This window comes from Aureobasidium melanogenum, assembly GCF_000721775.1.
Source record: "Aureobasidium melanogenum CBS 110374 unplaced genomic scaffold scaffold_44, whole genome shotgun sequence".
Lineage (NCBI taxonomy): Eukaryota > Fungi > Ascomycota > Dothideomycetes > Dothideales > Saccotheciaceae > Aureobasidium > Aureobasidium melanogenum.
In genome coordinates, this window is record NW_024470096.1 from 1 (window position 1) to 13,604 (window position 13,604).

Sequence of the window (13,604 nt, forward strand, 5' to 3'; positions counted from 1 at the left end):
GATGCATGATCGACCTCTTCTTGTCGAGCCTTCTACTGAACCGGATGTCGACCAACCCTGCATATTCAGCTATGGGGAATGCTGGCGCAAAACACTCAATTGTGTCGACATCCATGCAGCTATCTTAAGAAGTGACAGCAAGGGCACAGTGTACCGTACAGACGACTCGCATCGCCCAATCCGGACTGACGTCGAATTTTTGTGGTCGCTTGCTTTGCTCCAGACTGTAGGGGGCACTAAAGCGTTCACGCAGGTACCTCACTTCGTGGAAAACATCCCAGTAAAGACCTTGTCCAAGCATTCGCAAGTGCCTGGGCTGCTTAGGAATGACATTAACACCGCGCAAGAGGCGGAGGCGAGTGCAAACTTTGGCCCAACTGGTTGTAGATAGTTGCACAGATCCCGGAGACCAGCTGCTTGCTGAATATACATAGCTTTGTGAGCCTATGACCAGCTACCTTTAGCACTGCCCAATGACAGCTACTTTCACAGCTCCTTCATCGGCGCAAAGGAGGATCTGGCCCACTGTCTCCGCTCGTAGGATCTTGTGAGTTTTGGGGAAAAGGTCCGATGGCAAACTACGAGCCCCTAGTCTGATGGTTCTAACCCATTGTTCGTCTCTCCTCGCTGTGCTCCGATAGGAACTAAAAACACGTTCCATCTAGTTTCCATCATATCGAGCCGTTTTTATGATCTAGAGATGAAGTCTTAAGAGATTCATGGCGGCTGGCGCATACTCCTCCTCCTCCTCCTAGGACATCTTTAACGATCAGATTTGACGGTATGGGGCTCCTCTCTAACAGCTTCCTGATGCTGATACCGCCTAGAGTCTAGTGAACTGCACGCTCGAGCTGCAAGATTGCGGTATGTACGCTTTCAAGTTTATGTCGTCAGCCCTCGGTGTCATTAACCCATTCACGCAGCCATTGCTTCAACTGGCGGACCCTCTGTTTGATAGGGTCAAGGTGCGGTGAATATGAGCACCGGCATAGCAGATATACACCGAATTGGCGGCCCAGTTTAGTGATCTATCAGGTGTCAATATAGTATGGCGCTCGCACCAAAATTTGCCACATACATGATCTGAGCATGGGTCGAGCAGTGATCCATCATAATTATCGAGCTCCTTCCGGGGAGGGGCTCCCATCGAAGTAACACCATGGTCTCTAGCCAGTGCTTGTATATCGCTCGACCAACAGCTCCTTCGACGACGAGAGATGCTCCAGGTCTATATGCATGTATGTCTAGCGCTAGCAGCACTGAACACCGGTTTGACTGGTCTGCAAGTATACTGACTGGTGTCTTGTTTAGCGCAAGAGCAGACCACGAGCCTCGAATCTGTTTTCTGAAGCGAAAACCGAGGGAAGAGGAAGATTCGACCTTTAGAAAGTACTTCTCGATGACCAGAGTATCCTGCGGCTGTGCTACGACACAGGTCTGAGGAGGTGAAACAAGTGGAGGCATAGCAAGAGAAGGGAGGCACGACGAGGAGATGCCGGGTGGTGTTCAGGGACGACGAAAAAGTGAAGACCAGTGATTCAGACACAGGGGAGCATGCAGAAAAAAAAAGAGTAGATAGACAGGATGGAGCAGAGGGAAGCCCCCTAGAGTGCAACAGAGAAGAAGCGCTCGCCGATGGCTACAAGTATAGTAGCCAGAAGCACAGAGAAGGTCATATTCCATAGAACTAGAGGGGATTAGGTCTACACCAGCCAACAATGGTAGGAATACATCGAGAGAGATTACAATGAACGACTGTCATCGTGAAGCATGGGATGCGTAGCATATTGCTAGAGGAGATATACGTCCCGAGTATAGGCAGCGGCCAAGTATTCGACGAGCAAGAGCTCTACACCCAGATGCGATCACAAGAGAGTGTAACAATACACAAGATTCGAAGATTGTCAATGCACAACATTCAGAGACTGTCATTGCAGAAGACTTCAACTACCACGACATTTTTTGGGGAGAGAACGAGGTGGCATCAGGAAAAAGGGAGAAGGTGGCAGGACACTTTTTTCCATTGCGAAAAACATTCCACAGCTACTCACACAGAGAGGAGCATCAACATGGCAACGTAATGGATTAACATGATACTCGATGACCGAGGTCCCTGTCAACCATCGAAGAAAGAATCCGGCTCGGATCAGAAAGCCATACACACAGTCATAAGTATAGGAGACATGATGGAGGGCCCAAACAGCTCCACGCTACCTGTCGTGGGAAGCAGGTCGGAAAGCCATACGAAGGAGGGTAGAGTGACTCGCCGATACCCCATTCCCAAGAGTTGACGTCGAAGCGATATAAAGCAATAACCTGGAAGTCACTCAGCAGCGATAGAACATCATAGCCCAAAGGCAAATCTACCAAAGTAAGCAAGGCTATGGCGACCTAATGGATTGATGGCCATGAGAAGAAAGTAACAAGGTATCTAATCCAGCAAGATCAAAAGGAAGACAGAGTAGCGGAGACGACGGTCCGAATGGTGTGATTGCTGTCGATCCGAGGAGCTGCTTGTTAAAGCTTGTCTCGACAAAACTCCGCAAAGGCGCTAAATTGAGTAGTGGCGGGAAAAAATGAAGCCTAACGCCAGCATAGCATAGAGCACAGTGCATTCGTCTTAGTGCTTCTGTTGCGACGTTCGTACCCATCGGGTGAAAGAGATCTGGGGGAACAGCATGCTCAAACTGCCGGCTGATCGTGCAAAGAATAGCTCAAGAAAACACAGAGTGGCTTCGCGATTGACGACATATGGGTCCTCCATCCCAATGGAGGATCTTGGACATCGCCGTCCTATGTTTAGCCATGCGTAAGGTCGCGCTTGCGACTCGACTCGACTCATGCTTGCTTGGACAAAGGTCCCGGTATATAAGACATTGTTCGAACTTGACGGCTTCTGCCCAGCAAGTGTTCGACTATCAGAACGGTGTGGATGCTCATGCGCAATGAACGAGCTCCTTGGCGAGGCGCTAGAACGTCCGCTTTACCGGTTCAGCGATTGATTGACCATCCTACAGGGAAAACGAACATCTGACATCTCTGTTTGGACAGCTTGCATGGAAGACAGCCCTCACCGCTCAACTCACATTTGACCCACTTGGAGCGACATCTTCTGAGCTCTGTTAGTACGACAATCCCAAGCGTTCTAGCACGACTGACAGGCATGCTTGTGGTTGACGTTTCCGTGCTTTTCCCGACTTAGTGACTCCCCAAAGTGGATTGACCACCTCTCCGTCAATCATCTTCGGGCATGTATTACCGTCCTCGTAAACATAGCATTCCCCATTTCTAGCCGTCTCGCATTCAGAATTTATCCTTTTGTCAGCAAGGGTATCGAGATCTTCGATGACAACTTCGACCCCGCCCAACATTTGCTGTCAGCAGAGTATGTGAGGCACTTCCGAAAGACAGTGTGCCTAAGAAATCGTTCTCGCGTCCTCGCGCTCTCGCTTGTGCTGTAAGCCGCGAGCTCTGATCGGCGTAAAAATAGTTGTTTGGTCACTCGGTGCGATTGATTGCTTTCAATAATTCACAGGGACTGAATTTAGCAACTATGCGACAGTTGTTCAGAGTATCCATTGCACTGATCATGGTCTACGCATCGCTAGTCTGGTATCTTGCAGGATCCGAAAAGAGACATGCTGTCCCTGACAGGGCCCAGAGAGTGGTAGCACAAGCTATTGTTGGAGACAGATGAACATAGGGAAAGATGATGGGCCATTCGATGTTAAAACTAAGCGGGTTCCATGTGTCGACGAGTGGGAAGACTAGATCGATCGGGATAGCGGGGCGCGCCGTGCTTTGTGATACTGAACAAGTACATGACAGACTGTTCGATTGATTTAGAACTGTAGATGAGAGACAGAAGAAAAGCCCGACGAGAAGATTTATAGGGTCGTGACGGGTAATCACCGTTCATACCACACGGGCTCACATCGGTTTGCAAGTATGGTCACACAAACGACACAACCATTTCCTGACACTATCCAGTAAAAACAAGAGTGACGCTGCCGGGGAAGTCTAAAACAGACCACCGCCGTCAGCACCGCTTTGCACCCGTTGAAGTCGCTAACGAAGTTCCACCACCAAGGGCTGTAGTAGTGCTGTACCTTGGAGGTGCAAAGACTATGACAGATGTCGGGCCGACAGGTGTAGACGGGATCTTGGTGACCGTCGACCTACTGCCTCCTGGCACTGACGTCGTGATGGATCGCGAAGGGGCGAAAAAAGTCACTGGTGTCGGTCCTACGGCTGTAGCTGAGGTTTCAGTTACTGCCAATTGTTTGCTGCCTCCGGGAACAATGGTTGTGACGAATTGTGGGGGCGTGAACACGGCCACTGGCGTTGAGCCTCTGGGTGTGGCGGGCGTACCCGTGACAGTAGATTAGATACTGCCATTGGAGAGACTAGCAGTCATGGAAATTGCCGGTCTGACAATCGTGACTATCGGGCCAGCTAGGTAAGCTGGGCTCCCAGTCGCGACCGACGGCTTTGCCCCTCCAGGCACAGTCGTAGTAATAAAGCCCTCTTGTGTCGGTGGCGTATGAACGTAGACAGGTGTGTTACCTCCGGATGATGTAGGCACACCTCTTGAGGTTAATGCGGAAGCCACATTGAAGGTGGCCGTGTACGTAACAGAACCGCCGCGTGGCGTGAACATCGTGACTGGCGTCGTCCCTCCTGGACAAGCAGGGGCGCCCGTGATAAACAACAAAATAACACCTCCGGTAAACGACGTAGTACTGTACACCTTTCCAGCTGCTGGAGGAGTGAAAACGAAGATCGGCGTGCTTCCCCTAGACGACAACGGAGGCCAATTGACGTATTCGAAAAAGGCACATTGGTGGTGACGACCTGATGGTTGAGTGTAATCTGTGTATTCCGTGTATGTACCCAGATTGGGCAGGGTAGAGACGAGACACGGAAGTGAGTGATGGCAACAGACATCGAGTCGCCTCGTAAATTTTCGACGACCGCTTGGCGAATCTGTCCAGCGCCCAGCTCTAGCTTTGGTTCCTGAGGAAAGACAGAATCTGAGCGGAAGCTTGTACTTCTGACATCCATGTGCACTAATACCTCTGTCAAGTGTGCTCTCGCCTATCACATTCCAAAGTAAAGTCACGAGAAAGTGGCGTAACCTTGACCATCAGGTAAGAATTCTATGCTAACGGCGCCATCCGGATGTCGGTTTGAAACATGACATAACAACTTGTTAGCAACGTCCCAGAGGAAGATAGCTCACTACATAAGGGAGTAAGAATCCACGTTATAGCTTACGCGCTAAGCGGGTAAGTCGTTAGGATGACCCTAACAATAACGCCTATAGGTCAGCTTATTTATCAAGCGAGTAAGGATCGGCATATAGCTATCCTACTTACTATCTTAGCGGGTAAGGGACCCTTAGCTAATAGTGGATTGTAATAAGTAAGTAGTATATTATAGAGTGTAAACTAAAGGGACTATTAGAATAATTATTTAAGTTAAATGTAGGACCTCCTAGTAATATCCTACCTATATATATACCTAATAGATTATAAGTGTAAGCATATTACTCTATATGCTTAGTTATGCTCTATTAAGTAGAGCAATATAGTAGGACGGAGCGCGTAGCTCTTCCGGTAGAGTGCTCTATTCTACTAAGGTATAGGGAAATAATAGAGTAGGCTATAATAGAGCATATAGAGCAACATGCTTACACTTATAATCTATTAGGTATATAGGTAGGTAGGAACTTACTAGGAGGTCCGACGTTTAACTTAAATAGTTATTCTAATAGTCCCTTTAGTTTATACTATACATTATACTACTTACTTTACTTACTTAATACTCCTCTTTACGAGTATAAATCCCGTGACTAGTTATTCTTCCTAAGAATAGTTAGCTATAATAGTATACTAGTAAAGGTCTTACTTAGAAAAGACTTTCTATATAGTACTAGCTAGAGCTTAGGATATAACTCTATAAATAGTAGCTTTAGATTAAAACTTAACTACTAATATAAATAGCCTTTTTAAAACTACTATACTTTACTTTTAGTATTAAATAGATATAAGTACTAATATGAATAACCTTTATAAAGCTACTATACTTTGCTGTTAGTATTAGATAGCTAATCTATTATAATATAGAGGTATCTTAATTTAGTACTAGCTAGCTTAATAAATTTAAGAGAAGATATAGTATTATAGAAAGAATTTAATATAGTAAAGTCTTATTAATTAATAAAGCTTTAATTACTAAGTAGCTAGTTACTATATAGATAATGGTCTCTTAATTCTAGTTTTCTAATATTTATAGTTATAATAAATTTAGTTTCTTTTAAAAGATTACTTTTAATAGAAATTAAGCTATGTAACTTATTACTAGTATAAAGCTTAAAAATATCTAAATTACTATCTACTTTTACTATAATATATATCTAGTAGCTATAAGCTATTTTTTTAATTTATTAGTAAGTCTTAAGCTTTTAGTACTACTAATATTAATATTAATTTACTAAACTATTACTAGTAGTATAATAGTAAAGTATAGATAAAGAGTAATATTATAATTATATAGATCTACTAGTTTGATTAGTAACTTAATAGCTAAAAAGGTTATTTTACTTAAAATATATTACTCTAATTACCTAAAAGGTATGCCCTCTTATAATAGGAATCTCTTACTAGTATAGGAAGTGACCCTAGAAAACTATAGAATCAACTAAAGGTAGAGACGCAACCTATGCTAATAAAAGCCTACTAATAGTATATAGAGTAGTAATTAATTAAAGAGAGAGTATCTACGGTTGTATGCTTAACTAAATAGCTTACTCTACTAAGACTATCCTACTAAGTCCTATTTATAACTGTTATAGACATATCTATAATAGAACCTTACTATAATATAATAGAGTTATAACATCTATAGGTATACTAGGACTATACTAATTTTAACTCTCCTACTTAGGACTATATATATATTACTATATGCCTAGTGAACTAACAAACCTCTTAAATAGAATCTTAGCTAATAGCTTTATAAGCCTATTAGTAGCCATTTTATTTATGCCTATAAATTTAACTTTAAGCCTATTTTTCTTAAGAAGATCCCTTTAGTAGTAGTAGGTAGTATTAATATGTTTAGACCTATTAGAGATTTAAGTATCTCTTACTAACCTAAGGGCAGCCTAATTATCTCCTCTAATTAGAATAGGTAAAGTAATTATATACTTTATCTTCTATTTTAAAGTAGGCTAGAATGTACTTTAACTAATAAGTTAGGGTACTCCTATATCTCTTAAGGTAAGGGTAATCTACTATAACTACTTTACTACTACATATATTGCTATATACTTAGCATCTATTATTAAGGTTATAACTAACTTTTGCTTCTTACTTATCTAGCTAATAGGGCTATACACAACTATAAATATATTCCTAAGAATTAATAGCCTATTAGATCTTATTAAAGCAAAATTAGAGTCTAAGTATCCTATAAGTCTATACTAACTTTATCCCTTAAATATAAGTCCTTAATCTTATATAGACCTTAAGTATTTAAGGATATGTCTAGTAAAAGATATATAGAATTCTGCTAGATCCCCTAGGTACTAACTAAGTCTTCTAAGAGCAAAAGAAATATCTAGCCTTGTAATAATAGTAAGATAGATAAGCTTTCCTATTGATCTTTAGTAATCCTTTAAATTGGCTCTTTAATTAGCTAGTTTAGCTAGTCTAATTAAGTTATACCTATTTATTAGAATACTTATCTTTCTTACTTTTTCTTACTATATACTATATATAGAGAGAATCTCCCTTATATAGTGTCTCTAGTCTAGTTTAATTGTCTTTTTCTATCTGTCCCTAGTGACTTAGATTCCTAGAATTCTTTTAACTTTTCTAAGGTTCTTAATCTTAAATACCTTTACAAATTCTATCTTAAACTAGTTAATACTCTCTATCTGCTTTAAGGCCATAAGGATATCATTAATATAAACTAGAAAAATAAGGTTCTTATGAGGGTATATTAATAGGTAAGGTTTAGCATCTAACTAAACAAAACCTAGCTTTTATAGGTTAAGGACACATTTCTCATTCTAGTCCCTTATAGCTTGTTTTAATCTATAAAGGCTTTTATAGACTTTAAGGCATTAACTTTTTAGAACTAACATTCTAGATAGAGCCTTTATATAGATGTCTTTCTTTAAGAATAACTCTATAAAGGCATTATTAATATTAACTATATAATATTCTAGGTCCTAGATTACAACTAGTGTAAAGAAGATTCTTAGAATATTATGTCTAAGAGTAGGTGCAAATATGTACTTATAGTTAACTCTAAATTTCTATAAGAATCCTCTTATAATAAGTCTTGCTTTAAGCTTATTAAGTAAACTATCTATATTAAACTTTATTGTAAATACCTATTTACTAGTAATAATGTTATATCCTATAGATAGAGTAATAATCTTAAAAGTACTATTTGTAGCTAGCATATTTAATTTATTTTAGATTGCCTCTTTCTAGCCTTCTTTCTATATCTTATCTATAATTGCTTTAAGATAAGTAAGGGAAACTAGAATATCTATCTTTTCTTATATAATAAGGGTAATTTCTTTATCCTCTTAGGATGAGTATAACTCTTAGAACTATTATAATAGGTTTAGGGTTTTTAAGTTATTATCTTATCATACATCCTTATCTATTACTACTATTGCTATAAGAAAAAAGAACACTTTATAGTGCTTTGCTATTTGTTCTTCTTTAGTATAGTCTATACTACTTTCTTCTCTAGATCTTTTTCTAGTTTAAATTTATTTATTAATATATAGGTCTATAATATACTTATATTAGCTTATATTAGATCTAGGTAGTTTTATAATAATAACTTAAACTTCTAGCTTTTTAGCACTTACTAGTTTAGGTATACTAGGTAACTTAGCTTTCCTAGTAGCTACAACTAGAGTCATAGGTATAGATAAAGTTGTAGTAGGTGTAGCAACTAGTAGAGTTATAATAGGCTCTATTTCCCTTTTATTTTAAATTAAGCTTCTAGTAGCTCTATCTATATTAGGCAAGTTGTCTACTCCTACTAATATTAGCTTCTAGGTAGGGTTATCTTAATCTGTCTCCTTATTCTATACCTTGCCTAATTAAACTACTACTAATTTTAGACCCTTCTAAGATCTTAGTTATTCTTATAGTATTTCTTTTTTAAGTCTAGGCCTACTATAGGGGTTTCTCTCTACTGCTATACTAGGAGAATACTAACTTTTAAAACTAAGTTCCTCTAGTATAAGAACTTCTAGGGTTTCTTAATAATATCTTTTCTATTAGGTGCCTAGATTAAGAATTGTTTACTAGTATCTATAACATATCCTAGGAAAGCACTAACTCTTACCTTGTCTATAAGCTTATCTCTTTTAAAGTTTTAAGAAATGGATTTCCTCTCTATATAGGAATAGACCTTATAACCCTAGACTCTAATATAGTCAATATTTAGAGTCCTTCCTATAAAAGCTTTATATAGGCTAACCCGGTAATTATTAATAACTAGTCTATTTATTGTCCTATTTCTAATATAAATGCCTACAAGATAGGTATCTACCTAGAATTTAGCTAGTAAACTTAAGTCCTTAAGTAGGGCTCTTATATTATTTTTAATCTGTTAGTTTTCCCTCTTAACTAGACTATTCTATGTTAAGGTATATAGGATAGTAGTTTATACTTTAATTCCAAACTATTCTTCTAGTCTAGCAAAGTATTTTATAAGCTCTATTACATTATCTAACCTTATACTCTTTAAGATATAACTAGACTATTTTTCAACTTTAATTCTCTAGGCTATAAGTTTGCTAGGGTATTTCTTTCTTTCTTTAATAGGGATTATCTAAGACATTCTTATATAGTTATCTTTAATAACTATAGCTTAAGTATATCCTTTTCTTAAAGTAGGAAATAGTCTATAGGTGTCTATTAAGATTTTCTTAAGTGGATATTCTTTCCGAGCTAATATCTTCCCCCTTAACTTACGGAATTTCGTTAGAGTATAAGTCTTATAAGTGTATTTTATAACTTTAATAGGATTCTTTATAGATATGACCTTATATAAGTTTCGAATCTTTTTCGGTCTAAGGTATATAAATCTTCTATAATATAATATATAGTTATCTATATCTTTCTTATTAAAAGCCTTAGTATTAGACTTACTTTTAGGGTCTTAGTTGTTATTATCTTCTATAAGGATTATAGTTTCTCCTATAGGAAATCCTAGTTAAAGAGTATATATAGTAGTAAAGGCCTTTAGATTTCCTTTGTCTTAGAACAGGATTAGTAAGATAGAGTTAAGGATATAGATCCCTTCTCTTTCTTTTATATATAGAAGTAGGTTTCTATCTTTATCGGAATACTATATGTTTTCTTTATTAAAACTGCCTTTTAATCTAGCACTATATAATTTTCTTCTAGAAAGTAGATTAACTCTAAGTTTAGGAACTAGCAAAATACCTTTTGATCTAAATCTCCCTCTATTATAGTCTACTATATCTATAATTCCCTTCTTTGTTAAGTACAGCTTTTCTCTACTAATGGTAATAGTTCTTTACCTTATAGTAGTAGAAGGTTTACTAGATAAAGAAGGATTATTAGTTATATAAGAACTTATACTAGAGTTAGAGATCTAGTTATTAGCTATTATTATACTAATATTTTCTTTACTAATGTTTACATATTCTATTTAGGGTTCCTCTTATTTATTATTAGAGGATAGGGTATCTAGACTAGAGTTAGAGGACTCTAGTATATTCTAGGTTACAATATAAGCTTTTATATATTTATCTCCTAGAAGTTATTTAATAGATTTCTTTAAGTATTTAATCTCTTTATTTAGTCTTATAACCTTACTTCCTTAGGATAAGATTTAATCACTTAATTTCTTATTTTTAAGGTACTCTCTTCTAAGTTTTCTACTATAGGCTCTAACTACTATAATATAGTTATAGCTCTTTATCTAATAGTTAGGTGCACTATAGAGGTAGCAGCTTATGCTATTTCTCTATAATAGGCTTCTTACTCTAGTAGGCTTATCCTTTTTCTTAGAGAATAGCTTACTGCTCTAGTAGGGTTTCTTTATAAAGAAACTAGCTTTAGAAAAGATAGTTAATTATGCTTTATTTAAGATTAGAAGAACTTCCTTAGGATTAACCTTCCCTCTTGCATTAATTCCTACTTTATATATAGTATACTCTAGTAGTAGTACTATACACAATTACTAGATCTTTAATTTAATTATATTTAGGTATTTTAGCTAGGGTCTTTATTCTATAAGCTTCTTACTAAGGGAGTTAATCTATTACTATATAATATTAATAGTAGTAGTTAAATCCATTTTAAATATAGCAAATTCTTTAAGATATTGTCTGCCTATAGACATAAGCTTTATGTTATATTTCTTTTAAAGCTTCTCTAAGATGGCTTTAGAGGTTTTAAGTTCTTTAACTAGCTCTAGATCGAATTTATTTAAGGATAGCCTAATATAGTATCTAGCCTTTATATCTTTCTACTTAAAAAGTATAATATTAGTAGTTTTACTAATAGAAGGATTATTTAGTAAGAGATTCTCTACTCCTTCTTTAATAGAGGATAGGGTTAGAAAAGATGTATATCCTTCTATTATCTAGAAGAGACCTTCTACTTTTAGCTAATCCCTTATTTATCTAAACTACTTGTCTATATTATCTCTACTAAGGGTAGAAACCCTCTAGTATTTAGATTCTATATAGTTTCTAGTTAAATCTATCTTGTAGATATAAAAGTAATATCTATTATAGATACTTTATATTAGTAAGTTAACTATTCCTATAATAATCGGTCTTATAGCTTAGTAGTAGAGTTCCTACCTATAATTATAGAAAACCTACTATAAGCTAATTCCTATAGGTAGTTCTCTATATATATAGGAGGTCCTAGGTTCGATTCCTAGTAGGACTAATACTTTTGCTCTTTTCCTTCTAGTAGGTTCTAGTTATAGGAGTCTTATTTTATTAGGTTTAATCTACTAGCAATAGTCGCTCTTATAGCTTAGAGGTAGAGCGCCTATCCGCTATTACCTATTTAGTTCTACTACTAATCTAGTGGATCTAAAAAGGCAGATAGGAGATCCTAGGTTCGATTTCTAGTAAGACCAGTCTTTTTACTTTTAGTCTAACCTATAGGAAAGGCAATTAAGTAGGCATATACTAGTTATAGGTGCAATTAAGCTCTCTTTCTTTTATACTTTGTAATTACTATTATATTAGTTATAACTCAACTTATTATATACTAAAAGTATATATTAGTAGAAAAGGGGTTTAGATTTAATATTATTATAGATACTATATATCTCTATTGCTATAGTAATAGAAGTAACTAAGTTTTCTAGTTACCTTAGTAATGTATATATATTACTATATATCCTTATTGCTATAGCTATAATAGTATCTAAGTTTCTCTATTGCCTTAGTATAGTAGGTAACTATGTATCCTAGTTACTATAGTCTCACTTTTTACTTGTTTATCTCCTAATATTTTAGTAGAGCCTTAATAAGTTACATAGATTCTAGAGTTATATAAAACCCGGGCTTATAACTACTTAAAATATATTGCTCTAATTACCTAAAAGGTATGCCCTCTTATAATAGGAATCTCTTACTAGTATAGGAAGTAACCCTAGAAAGCTATAGAATTAACTAAAGGTAGAGATGTAAACTATGCTAACAAAAGCCTACTAATAGTATATAGAGTAGTAATTAATTAAAGAGAGAGTATCTACGGGTGTATGCTTAACTAAATAGCTTGCTTTGCTAAGACTATCCTACTAAGTCCTATCTATAATTATTGCAGATATATTTATAATAGAACCTTACTATATTATAATAGAGTTGTAACATCTATAGGTGTACTAGGACTATACTAACTTTAACTAGTTATATATATTCGGTATTACTATTTATCTATATATATAATCGGATTCTTTATATCTAGTTTTCTCTTTATAGTGGTTTTAGTTTTATAACCTTAAAGTAGGACTAGCTCTAGTAACTAGAAAGTTATCTATAATCTTCTAGTAATATAGTTCTTATATAAGAATAGTATTAAAGTCCTAGATATTCGGGTCGTTATATAAGGTATCCTAAACTTCTAAGCTCCTATATAGATTTACTTAAAAAATATTTAGTATACTAATTATAATAATATAAGTTAATTTTCCTTTCTTATTACTTTTTATACTTAGGGCATTTCCTATAGCCTACTAAGTAATTCCCTCTATAATTATCGTACTTCGGTTTACCTAGCTTATAAATATTATATTCTTCTTATATATACTATAAGTACCTAGTAGTATTCTTATAGTCCTTCTATGTATATCTAAATTAATAGTAGTTATAGTAGGATCTTAGTCCTCTATTATTATAGAAAGGTAAGACTTTAACTATATAGCTAAATAAGTATACTTTTTTCCTATCTACTTATTTCTAGAGTAGCTACTATAGATATATAGGAGGTATGCTCCTTTAGTCTACCTAGCTATCTTATTAGCTTAACTTCTACTTTATTCTTCTCTATAAAGGCCTCTTATATCTCTTA

The 13,604-nt window shown here is 36.2% G+C and overlaps 1 protein-coding gene across 1 annotated transcript; it reads right to left on the reverse strand.

The window, feature by feature from the left end:
* Nucleotides 1-917: 917 nt before the first annotated feature.
* M437DRAFT_30695 (uncharacterized protein) lies at nt 918-1,335 on the reverse strand (the record flags this gene model as incomplete). Its single annotated transcript, XM_041019190.1, has 2 exons — nt 918-1,028; nt 1,075-1,335. Coding segments are annotated over 2 exons (372 nt in total), but the record flags the coding sequence as incomplete, so codon positions are not given.
* Nucleotides 1,336-13,604: the final 12,269 nt, after the last annotated feature.